This window comes from Pelophylax lessonae (genome assembly GCF_965119305.1).
Source record: "Pelophylax lessonae genome assembly, chromosome: 3".
Taxonomy (NCBI): Eukaryota; Metazoa; Chordata; class Amphibia; order Anura; family Ranidae; genus Pelophylax; species Pelophylax lessonae.
This window is the reverse complement of record NC_138770.1, coordinates 349,233,858-349,247,293: the sequence shown is the minus strand read 5'-3', so window position 1 is coordinate 349,247,293 and position 13,436 is coordinate 349,233,858. Positions and strand designations below refer to the sequence as shown.

At 40.4% G+C, this 13,436-nt stretch overlaps 1 protein-coding gene across 1 annotated transcript in view; it reads right to left on the bottom strand.

Moving 5' to 3' along the window:
* The window catches only part of LOC309550528 (CD109 antigen-like), a 130,916-nt gene that overhangs the window by 47,737 nt on the left and 69,743 nt on the right, over positions 1-13,436 (bottom strand). The window contains exons 16-17 of the mRNA XM_082250887.1: positions 9,194-9,257; positions 8,526-8,658 (exon numbers count right to left, since the gene is read on the bottom strand). Coding sequence (XP_082107013.1) covers positions 8,526-8,658; positions 9,194-9,257 — 197 coding nt within the window. The remainder of the gene's footprint in view (positions 1-8,525; positions 8,659-9,193; positions 9,258-13,436) is intronic.

Genomic DNA, 13,436 nt, shown 5'->3' with positions numbered 1-13,436 from the left:
AATATAATGTCCCATGTGAACATGCACTGTATACAGTATACTGTAAATGTGTAAAAATGTAATAATCTGTACCGATCACTAGGTGTCCTCAGAGTTCACACATGGTCCAAATAATAAAATAAATTCTCAAAATCAAAGTGAAGATTCATGGTATCAACACAGGTTGTGCAACGAATTGCAGATAAATATAGTACCAGGAGCAATCCAATAAGTGCTGGCAGAGAATATTAATATAGAGACCATAATAATAAAAAACATAATAATAATAAAACACAATAAAAATAATATTATTATTATTATACAGGATTTATATAGCGCTAACAGTTTGCGCATCGCTTAACAAAATGAGGGCAGACATTACAGTTACCACAATTTGGAACAAAAATTAATCAGAGGGCCCTGCTCGTTAGAGCTTACAATCTAAAAGGGAGGGTCAATTGATACAAAAGGCAATAGCTGTGGGGGATGAGCTGATGGAGCAAGTGAAACAGCGTTATTAGTTAGTAGCCGGGTAGGCTTCTTTAAAGAGAAGTGTTTTCAGGGATCGTCTAAAGATGGATAGATTAGGGGACAGTCGGACAGGTTGGGGTAGAGAGTTCCAAAGAATGGGAGAAGCTTTGGAGAAATCCTGGAGGCGAGCATGGGAAGAGGTGACAAGGGAGCTAGAGAGCAGGAGGTCTTGGGAGGACCGAAGAGAGCGGCTAGGTTGATATTTTGAGATCAGGTTAGTGATGTAGCTGGGGGCAGAGTTGTGGATGGCTTTGTAAACTATTGTTAGCACTTTGAATTTTATTCGTTGGGTGAGTGGAAGGCAATGAAGGGATTGGCAGAGAGGGTTGGAGGACACTGAACGGTTGGTAAGGTGGATAAGTCTTGCAGCAGCATTCATTATGGATTGAAGGGGGGATAATCTATGTAAGGGTAATCCAATGAGGAGGGAGCTGCAATAGTCGAGGCAAGAGATAACCAGGGCGTGAATTAAAAGCTTGGTGGTGTCATCAGTGCTGTATTTTGGCCTAGGCCAACAAGGCCCAGGCCTAGGGTGGCACTTTGCAGGGGGGGGCGCAAAAAAGCTGCCCCCCTCCACCGTAGACACTATTGGCCACTGGTTGCTAGAGCCGCCTCTCTCACCCCCCTCTCTCTCTCTCACTCACCCCCTCTCACCCACCCCCCTCTCTCTTTCATCCCCCCTCCCTCTCTCTCATCCCCCTTTTCTCTCTCACCCCTCCTCTCTCTCACCCCTCCTCTCTCTCTCTCACTCACTCCCTCTCACCCACCCCCCTCTCTCTTTCATTCCCCCTCCCTCTCTCTTTCATTCCCCCTTCCTCTCTCTCATCCCCGTTTTCTCTCTCACCCCTCCTCTCTCTCACCCTTCCTCTCTCTCTCTCACTCACCCCCTCTCACCCACCCCCCTCTCTCTTTCATCCCTCCTCCCTCTCTCTCATCCCCCTTTTCTCTCTCACCCCTCCTCTCTCTATCACCCCTCCTCTCTCTCACCCCTCCTCTCTCTCTCTCACTCACCCCCTCTCACCCACCCCCCTCTCTCTTTCATCCCTCCTCCCTCTCTCTCATCCCCCTTTTCTCTCTCACCCCTCCTCTCTCTCACCCCTCCTCTCTCTCATCTCGCTCTTGCTCGTAGTCCTTCGATTTTGGAGGGAGTCACATCCATTAAAAAAGGAGTGGAGCAAGTTTAGAAGTGGGGGGTGCCCAAATTTAGTCTTGCCTAGGGCAGCACAAAACCAAAATACACCACTGGGTGTCATTGGTTAAAAAGGGGCGTATTCTAGCGATGTTGCGGAGGTTAAGGCGGCATGATTTGGACAGGGATTGGATGTGAGCCTGAAAGGACAGTGCAGAGTCCAGGGTTACCCCCAGCACCCTGGCATGTGTGGAAGGACTAATAGTTGTTCCATTGATCTTGACAGAGAATTCCGGGGAAGGGGCACGTAGAGGAGGAAATATTATGAGCTCGGTTTTAGATAGATTCAGTTTGAGGAAGTGGTGAGACATCCAGGCTGATAAAAACGCTATTCATATCAATATGGTTCTAAGAGTGCATATAGTGCTGCCTAAGTAGTTGAGTCTCCAGGGCCATGTCAAACAATAGATGGCGTAAGAGGATAAGTAGTTAACCTTCCTAGCGGTATTCCCGAGCGTGACTCGGGGTTAGATTTTAGAGCCAAAAGCGGTAACCCCGAGCCACACTCGGGGTACCACTAGGAAGATCACTGGATCCTGGTAGAGGTTTTACTTACCTTTTCTCCAGGATCCAGCGAAGAATGCGGGCGGTAAGCGGCGGCGGAGCTTCCTCCCGATCGTCTGCGGGCCCCGGCTTCCGTCTCCGGCGACGTGACGTCCGCCGGGGGGTGGAACCGGCGGCAAATTCAAATGTAGAACTCACCAAACACACTGATACCATTCAAAATTATTCAAAATAAAATATAGTCACATTACATTGCCCCCCAGTGCCCTTTCCTGCAGTTTTACTGTACTTTTTATGTAAATATATATATATATACACACATATACAGTGGGTACGGAAAGTATTCAGACCCCCCTTAAATTTTTCACTCTTTGTTATATTGCAGCCATTTTCTAAAATCATTTAAGTTCATTCTTCTTCCTCATGAATGTACACATAGCACCCCATACTGACAGAAAAACACAGAATTGTTGACATTGTTGCAGATTTATTAAAAAAGAAAAAAAAACTGAAATATCACATGGTCCTAAGTATTCAGACCCTTTGCTCAGTATTTAGTAGAAGCCCCCTTTTGATCTAATACAGCCAGGAGTCTTTTTGGGAAAGATGCAACAAGTCTTTCACACCTGGATTTGGGGATCCTCTGCCATTCCTCCTTGCAGATCCTCTCCAGTTTTGTCAGGTTGGATGGTAAACGTTGGTGGACAGCCATTTTTAGGTCTCTCCAGAGATGCTCAATTGGGTTTAAGTCAGGGCTCTGGCTGGGCCATTCAAGAACAGTCACGGAGTTGTTGTGAAGCCACTCCTTCGTTATTTTAGCTGTGTGCTTAGGGTCATTGTCTTGTTGGAAGGTAAACCTTCGGCCCAGTCTGAGGTCCAGAGCACTCTGGAGAAGGTTTTTGTCCAGGATATCCCTGTACTTGGCCGCATTCATCTTTCCCTCGATTGCAACCAGTCGTCCTGTCCCTGCAGCTGAAAAACACCCCCACAGCATGATGCTGCCACCACCATGCTTCACTGTTGGGACTGTATTGGACAGGTGATGAGCAGTGCCTGGTTTTCTCCACACATACCGCTTAGAATTAAGGCCAAAAAATTATATTTTGGTCTCATCAGACCAGAGAATCTTATTTCTCGCCATCTTGGAGTCCTTCAGGTGTTTTTTTAGCAAACTCCATGCGGTCTTTCATGTGTCTTACACTGAGGAGAGGCTTCCGTCGGGCCACTCTGCCATAAAGCCCCGACTGGTGGAGGGCTGCAGTGATGGTTGACTTTCTACAACTTTCTCCCACCTCCTGACTGCATCTCTGGAGCTCAGCCACAGTGATCTTTGGGTTCTTCTTTACCTCTCTCACCAAGGCTCTTCTCCCCCGATAGCTCAGTTTGGCCGGACGGCCAGCTCTAGGAAGGGTTCTGGTCATCCCAAACGTCTTCCATTTGAGGATTATGGAGGCCACTGTGCTCTTAGGAACCTTAAGTGCAGCAGAAATCTTTTTGTAACCTTGGCCAGATCTGTGCCTTGCCACAATTCTGTCTCTGAGCTCTTCAGGCAGTTCCTTTGACCTCATGATTCTCATTTGCTCTGACATGCATTGTGATCTGGAAGGTCTTATATAGACAGGTGTGTGGCTTTCCTAATCAAGTCCAATCAGTATAATCAAACACAGCTGGACTCAAATGAAGGTGTAGAACCATCTCAAGGATGATCAGAAGAAATGGAAAGCACCTGAGTTAAATATATGAGTGTCACAGCAAAGGGTCTGAATACTTAGGACCATGTGATATTTCAGTTTTTCTTTTTTAATAAATCTGCAACAATGTCAACAATTCTGTGTTTTTCTGTCAGTATGGGGTGCTATGTGTACATTCATGAGGAAGAAGAATTAACTTAAATGATTTTAGCAAATGGCTGCAATATAACAAAGAGTGAAAAATTTAAGGGGGTCTGAATACTTTCCGTACCCACTGTATATATATATATATATATATATATATATATATATGCGTATATACATATATATATGTATATATATATGTATATATATATATATATATATATACACACATATATATATATATATATATATATATATATATATATATACATACGTAATTCTTGTGAATGAGCAGCCCAAACCAACTGTATACATGATATATATATATATATATATATATATATACGTATATATATATATAATATATGTATACATAATAAATAATAAATGTATACAGTTGGTTTGGGCTGCTCATTCACAAGAATTACATGCAAAATAATGGTACCGCTTTCAGCACCTAAAATCCAAAAGAATCATACCGCCAGGGAGGTTAATAAATTTGCATCTATGCTTGTTATTGAAAGAGTGTTTTTTGTTCTCCATAAAATAACATGCCCAACAGTTACATTTCCCACATTTATATGACCCAAAGGTATTAGAAAATAAAGCATAAGGTGATAGTGCGGAAGCTGATGTTTTTGGAGATGGGCCCAGTGTAGCTACACTACTGATCCAAGGTGGAAGTCTGGTTCCCCACCTGCCACAATTTTGGGACTTCTATGTATGTGTTCAGCACATAGTTGTACAGTGCTCAGATGATACAATCCCTGCTCACATCACTACTCATGATGGCTACCTAGGAAGAGTGTTCTTAGCATTGGTTTGTATGACCTGGTTTTCTATGGAGGTGGTGCTCCCTGGTGATATGCAAGCCATTTTATTGCATGTGCAATTTCATTCTTTGTATTCATTAAAAGGTGTTTTTATTTGCACCATCCAATGCTCTCTGTTTTGTGCTTCAATTTTGTATGTTTATGTGGCCTCTGGATATATATAGCTTGCAAGGACCAGCTGATTGTTCTTGGTACCAGTGAAGCATGTGTAGCAATGTTTCCAGGCATTGGGCCTGAGGTGGGTCTGCCATTGTTACCGGTGACACTTCCAACACATTTGGGTTGTGGACCCAGGTGTGAGAACTGAGACAATGACCATTCCGCCATCTTTGGTTTGTTTTGTTTATTGTATTTTGGGGATGGGAGATACTCCTCTGGCTCAACTAGGTTTGTCTGGGACATTATACAGAAAAAATGTCCACTGGCGCCGTCCTGACGCCAGCTGAATGCTGGCTAGCGCTTCCTGTCGCTTACAGATACTGTGATACTGAACTTGTGCTGAACCCTCGACTTTAACGTGACTGTTAACTCAGAAGATCCAGGACTGTAGAACACTTGACTCCTGACACTGCTTTAGCTCAAAAATCACTGAACAGCTCCCTTCAGCCCTTCACTGACTGAGGTAGCTCTTTGTAAATGCTTAGGCTGCTTCAACTCTTAACTCTGTACACTTCACACTGTACACTGACTCTTCAGGGCCCAACTGCTGATGCCCCCTTTACACTTCAGGGTCCTCTGACTAGGTACCCCCTCTAACACTTCAGGGTCCTCTGACCAGGCACTCCCTTTACATCTAGCTGACTCCTGGATCCCTGGGACCTTCACTGGAGTAGTCCCCTCTACACTAGGCAGACCCCTTGGGACAGTTCACAGTACTCATGACCTTGGTAGGCTTTCCTGGAACTGAACCCCGCTTCCTCCACTGGTTCTCGAGCACACACCGGATCCCCTCTGCAGCTCTGCTCAGCACTCTCTGGATTCACAGGCAGCCACCCGAGACACCCGATCCTTCTGAAAGGAGGAGAGACAGCCGTACTCTCCCTCCTGGGACTCTGCTTCCCGCCAAAGGTGCTGCATCATGCGTTCCCTTCAAACGTATATCCACTTCCAGAATCCTCTGCGGCAGAATCTGCCTTCTGGGGTAGATGCAAGCCTAAATGGGCCACTAATTGGGTTTCCTCCACTGCCCAATGAGAATCCTCTCACAGAGCCAGTGGGGAGACTCCCCTCTCAGTAACCACACCTGGGAGACATGACAGCCCAGCTGAAATCATGGCCCTGCTGTTAGGCAACCAAGGCCCACTATACTTTACCTAGCACCTACCTGTAGGGTGCTACACATGATACATTTGAAAATATTCTTGATTGACAAGGAGAGCTGCTACTCCTTTGCTCATCCAAATATCCTCCTGTGCATAAAACATTATTATTTCTCATTGCATTTTTACATTGACCCAAATAGACAACATGTCAGTACTTGTATTTCTCAGAAAAACAAGTGTAAATAAGAGTGTTCTGTATAAATACTGACTTTCATAAAATTGGTCTGTGTATAAGTTGTGTGTGTCTGTGGAGAAAGGGGGGCTCCTGCAGTGCTTAAAGAATGGCTACACTCTTGTATAAGCGTTGCTCCCCCTCAACATACACACACACACATAACACTCAATGGCCTAATATCCTTCTGTTCATGCTACTTCCACTACGTATATCCCAATTGAAGCCACATGGCCATCGCTGAAAACCTTCTGGGTAATGGTGGTGACAGAATCATGCTGTGGGGATGTTTTTTAGTGGCAGGAACTGGGAGACTAGTCAGGATCGAGTGAAAGATAAATGCAGCAAAGTACAGAGACATCCTTGATGAAAACCTGCTTCAGAGTACTCTGGACCTCAGAATGGTGCAAAGGTTCATCTTCCAACAGGACAAGACCCTAAGCACAAAACCAAGATAACAAAGGAATGGCTATGGGATAACTCTGTGAATGTCCTTGAGTGGCCCAGCCAGAGCCCAGACTTGAACCTGATCGAACATCTCTGGAGAGATCTGAAAATGGCTGTGCACCAACACTCCCCATATAACCAGTGTTGGGGGTAACTAGTTACAAAGTAACTGATTACAGTAACTACATTACTTTTTTTGGTAACTAAGTAAAGTAACTAGTTACAATACTAATATTGGTAACTACACTACTTTACTAGGCTATAGGAGGTAACTACACTACTTTACTAGACTATAGGAACACGCTTTCCTGCGTTACCCAAGCCGTGCGATACAATCGTTATTTCGAAGAATAGAGAGGGATGAAGTTTATGACTTTTTGTTGCACTTTGTTTTATTCTGTTCTTTCAGGTTTTGTTCTCATGTTTCCCAAAGCCTGTGTTTATACAATAAACTCTATGCAGAAAGAGTGTCATGTATCTTCTTCTACATGGTCAATTAAGAAAGAGGAAAGTAAAGTGATGAGTAGTGAAGTTACTTTTCAAATGCAGTAACTAGTAAAGTAATCTCATTACAATTTACAGAAGTAACTAGTAACTAGTAACTAGTTACATTTTTTGAGTAACTACCTCAACACTGCATATAACCTGATGGAACTTGAGAGGTCCTGCAAAGAAGAATGGGAGAAACTGCCCAAAAATAGGTGTGCCAAGCTTGTAGCATCATACTTAAATAGACTTGAGGCTGTTTTGGTGCCAAAGGTACTTCAACAATGTATTGAGCACAGGCTGTGAATACTTATGTACATGGGATTTTCTTTGTTTTTGATTTTTAATAAACTTGTAAAGATTAAAAAAAAACTTCTTTCAGGTTGTCATTATGGGGTAATGTTTGTAGAATTTTTAGGAAAATAATTAGCTTAATCCACTTAGGAATAAGGCTGTAACATAACAAAATGTGGAAAAAGTGAAACGATGTGAATACTTTCCAGATGCACTGTACAAACACACACATACAGTATATATATAAATGTTATATATTGAGAATTGACATTTTTATAGCTGCTCAGGGATTTCTAAATTCAATCACCCATGTAAGATCTCTCGTTGTCTTCAAGTTGTTACCTTCACCAAAGTTAGACCTTATTTTATAAAAAAACCCCACCGAGCAATAAGTAAGTATGACTCTTGAGCACAATACAAAATATCCCTAAAAGTTCTACTATTATTACTGTTCTTTTACCTTTACACATGACAAGTTTATAGTTTATGAATGACAGACAGATAATTCATACTTGTACCTTGTTTGTGGCACATTTTTGAGCAACTTTTAAAAGGTATCTACACACTTGCTCAGCATTGGTGACAATTCTGCAATTCTGTAACTGCTTCCTACCACCCTCTACCCCCTCCAAAGAGCATCTACACCTCCTGCAGTACTGCACCCTTTTCCCTTTCATCCCTGTCATTCCCTTCCAACAGTTTTTCTTCTATCACGCTGCAATCCACTCCGCTTAGTTCACTCTTCTCCTAACCTTGTCTCCATTACCTGACGCCCCTCCTCTATTATCACACTGTATGCCCACCATCTTCACACCCTACTCCCCATCCCCTGTCATCCTACAACCCTCTTCCACAACTAAGCTAGGGGCGTGCTTTTGCATCTTTGTCTTGGGTGCTAAAGAGCCTTTTTCCCAGCACTGCAGTATATGATACCTTATATTAGTTTCTAGCCAAATCCAGGTCTCTATAAACTCTGGCTTGCTTTGTAGGAGTTGTGGTAATCCTTCTGCAAATTCTTCCATCAGAGAAAAGCTAGCCCTTTCTAAAAATAAAAAAAAAAATGTAACTTAATCTGGTGGACAAAATGAAATGATAATGAAAACAGACATTAGTATTGTAACAAACTCATTTCTGAAACATTAAACTAATGAAAATAAATAATTGTTTTAGAAAATAATATATCAAGGCCAAGCACTATACAAAAGTAGAAAACCCCAATTTGTTGAAGCCTAATTAACAGGGCCATTTACAGTAAGCAAAAAATGTGCTGCCTTTATATGGTCTCATCTTGCCAAATATATTCTAAAAAATTCCATTAAAAAAGTTTCGAACAAAAATTACACGGGTATTATTCATGTAATTTGTATGCACACTGCAAAAAAGATTTTAGCGTTGCTTTTTTGCTATTATAGTTAGAAACGGACATTTACACACAATAAAGTGTCAACAAAAATGACCATACTGTATATTCTTTCATTGTGTTCGAAAATGTAGGTATTTCATAATATTCACAAAATAAAAAATCATGCCTATTTATTTTTTAAGGAATAGCAAGACAATAGTTAATAGCTAGTACAACAGCCAGTTAATTTTATACTTACCCCGTGATATCACACCTCCATATGTTTCATAGATTACGGCATCAGTCAGACTTATTAGAAGCCTCTATTAATATAAAAAAAAGTATGAATACCTTTTTGATCTTACGTTAAAACAATTTGTTAACATGAATAACACAATAAAAAGGAAACCATGCAAAACAGTAATGAGATTTGGAACATCGAGAATTGTTCATGCATTTTACTCAACTCCTTTTTATTTTAATGTGGTCAGTTCATACCTAAGCACTGAAAGGTATTCAGCAAGTAAAAATTAGGATACACTGCATTTTTCTTTTGCATTAACAAGCATTAAGCAGGCCTTATGAAATAATGATAAATACATTTTTAACGAAACCTTTATCTGAATGTTACCATCCTCACTTTATATAGTGAATATATAGTGAATGAACAAAAAACACAAACATAAAACACAAATAAATACATACAAATACACAAGCCATAAACACCCGTTGCTTCAAATATATGACTGTGAACAAGTGTGAATATATTCTATAGTCAGAAATATGGGTTATACTGGTTTTGCATGCTGAACTACTGCTTACACAGCACTATGTCAAATAGTTAATGAAATTGCACCTGCTGTAGAGGTTGAGCTATAGTAAAGCCAACCCAGATAGCATTGGCAGGCAGTTCAGTAGTATAAATCTTTTTATTGTACATGTTAATGCATTACTGACTCAGCAACAAGATGTAGAAAATGGGGTGCAACCCCTTTCAGCTCTTCCATTACATGGCTTATGTGGTCTGTGCCCTGAATACACTGATCCTGTCACATCAATTTCTTTTATGGTCATCTTGGAGCAACAGCGGCTGCGTAATTGATTATTAAGCTACTGACATCAATGCACTACCAAAGCAGCCAACAAACACAAAATATACCTTAGATAAATAAAATAATAAAAATAATAGTAATGTAAACTATGCTACTAACAAAATTCTCAACTATATGTGTGAACATACTCAGTACTCACATTATTAAATTAAGTTAGCTTATTTATATCAATGTCACTTTGATGTGCAGTGTATAATATGTTAGCCGCTGTATTAGGCTCCATTTGCATAGGCGATTACACACTGATAATTCCTGCGGCTGGAATTGACAGATTTCAACAACTGTCCTAATTTGCTTAATCACCCCAAGAGCTGCTGGCTTGTCCACCTCAGCTTTATGAACACATTAAACAAAAAAACATTTAAAGTGCCAGTGCTTTTTTAACTAAATGATATGACCTTCTCAGGAGAGAAATATTCCTGCCTCTTTTCTTAATACTTGTCAACTTCAACAATAGTACACAATAGGATTAACATTTCACACACAAACACCTTAGGATAATCAGTATTCACAAATCTGATAGAAAATATCATTACACTCCTTATTTCATTCTGGACAAGTCTTCCATCCAGCTTAAACTCCAGTCCAGACAATGCCAAGCTCTTTAGAAAGTGCAGTACATACCCAGTTTGTCGTGTATAACACACTATGTAGGGCTCTCCTTAAAAAACTGGGGAGGAAGGGGGAGGTGGAAGACTTTCTTCATTTCCAGAGTAAGATAACGAGTGTGTTCCTTTTCATACAAAAGTTATAAAAACTCACTAGCCAGACACCTATTAAAAGGATTAATACCACTATACTGGAAATCTACTCTAACACCAACCATCAAAGATTGGTTACAAAAAATGAAAACCATCTATGACATAAAAGAAATAATAGCAATGAAAAAAGAATCCAGTATCCACTTCCACACGATGTGGAGACCATGGTATCTCTTTACTCTTACTGAGGACTACAAAAAATGAAATGCGACTTGAACCTTATACTGAATACATGTATATTCTTCTGTGTCTATGGAACTAGACCCAAAACTAAGAAGAACTATTGCCACCTTTCTCACCTAAACTCAAAGACAAACCTCTAAATAAATTTACACTATTTCAGAAATAATTATCTGGAACACAATTTATTAGACATATTCAACAAACTAGTTATATGCCATTACTTAAAAGAACTAACTTTATTGTTTTTATGACATTGTATCCACATTAGATACTTTCCTAACATTGTATGTATTAATGTACATGTTACCAACCCCCCTTTTTTTTTACCTCTTTCTTTTGCTTTGTATCATGCTATACCTTGTATGTATTCATTCTGGAGAGTGCAAAATCGGGTGCAGCTCTGCAAAGAAACCAATCAGCTTCCAGATTTTGCTGTCTAAGCTTAATTGAACAAGCTGAATTTAACCTCCCTGGCGGTATGATTCTTTCTGATTTTAGGTGCTGAAAGCGGTACAATTATTTTGCTAGCAATTCTTAAGGACGAGCATCCCAAACCAACTATTTACATATGATTTTTTTTACTGTGCGTTCTGCTTTATAACATCTCGGGTATGATAAAGTGGCAAACACAAAATCAAAAATTATAATATAATAAATGACTATAAACAAGCTAAAGTATATATATACACACACATTATATATATATATATATATATATATATATATATATATATATATATATATATATATATATATATATACGTATATATATATATATATACATATATATATATATATATATATATATATATATATATATATATATGTGTGTGTGTATACATATATATATATATATATACGTGTATATATATATATATATATATATATATATATATATATATATACAGTGTATATATATATATATACTGTATATATATATATATATACATATATATAATATATATATATATGTGTGTGTATATATATATATATATATATAAAGTACAGTACAACTGCAGGAAAGGGCACTGGGGGGCAAACTAATATCAATTTATTTTATTTTGTAATGAAATCAGTGTGTTTGTGTTTTTTACTTTTCAAATTTGCCGCCGGTTCCACCCCCCTGCGAGCGTCACATCGCAGGAGGCGGAAGCCGGGGCTCACAAGCATCGGGCGGAAAATCCGGTCGCTGGATCCCGGCGACAAGGTAAGTAACCTTCTACAAGGATCCAGAGATGCTCCCTGGCTGTACCCCGAGTGTGGCTCGGGGTTACCGCTTATGGCAGTGAAATCCCACCCCGAGCCACACTCGGGAATACCACCAGGGAGGTTAAAAGCTGATTGGCTACCATGCACAGCTGCACTACATTTTGCACTGTACAGTTTTAGTAAATCAAACCCTTTGCATCAGATCAGGATGTGAATACTGTCTAACATAAAGTGTTTGGGTGTGAAGTGAAAATCCTACTTAGTAGCAGGAGATCTGGGGTTGAAGCTGAATGGAAGACTTGCTTTATGTTCAGAGTGAAATAAGGAGTGTAATGACATTTTCTATCACATCAAGATGTAAATACTGATTATCCGAAGGTGTTTGTGTGTGAAGTGGAAATCCTATTGAGTACTATCATTAAGGGTCCATTCAGACTAGCGCGACTTGTCAGGCGACCAAGTCGCCTGACAAGTCGCGGTCGCTCGCTCGCCATTGAGTAGTACAGGACCCGTTCTAATAGGAGCGACACAAGACGCTCCGACTTAGAAAAAGGGTCCTGTACTACTTTGGGGCGACCTGGAGGCGACTTGCATTGACTTAAATTATATGAAGTCTGTGCAAGTCGCGCCAAATTCGCGGTGCATGCTGTGCACCGCGACTTCACAGGTCGCCCCCACAAAGTCGCATTGCGCCAGTCTGAATGGGCTGTAAAGCTGACAAGTATTAAAACAGGGAGCAAGAATGTTTCTCCCTTGAGAAGGCCTTTAGCTTAGTCTAAAAAGTTTTGGCAGTCTGAATATTATTTATGTAATTGATAGGTGTGTGCCAATAGCTGTGACCACTGGCCATGTGGAAAGTGCGTCCGACTACGATCACTGAGGTAATCACTGGCTGTGCGAACAGTCATGAATAGCTGTGACCACCGATAGCCTGTCATTGCACTGCATGGGTGCAACCGCCGCAGCTATTCACAAACACCTATAAATTCCAGCCTCAGCAGTTTTTGAAGTTTTGAATAGTGGGGAAAGGTTAGGCATTTCTTTGACATTTGTGATCCTGCTGGAGGGAATAATCTCTCATACTGGCGAGCACCGTCTCCAAGACCGAAATTGAGAGGAAATATAAAATGTGATAGTTACCACAGTAAAGTATGAAGTCAAATCTTCATTCTATGCACTTACCCGATAATATGATAAAAAGTTGTCATTGACCTAGAAAACAAAAGAACACTTTTCT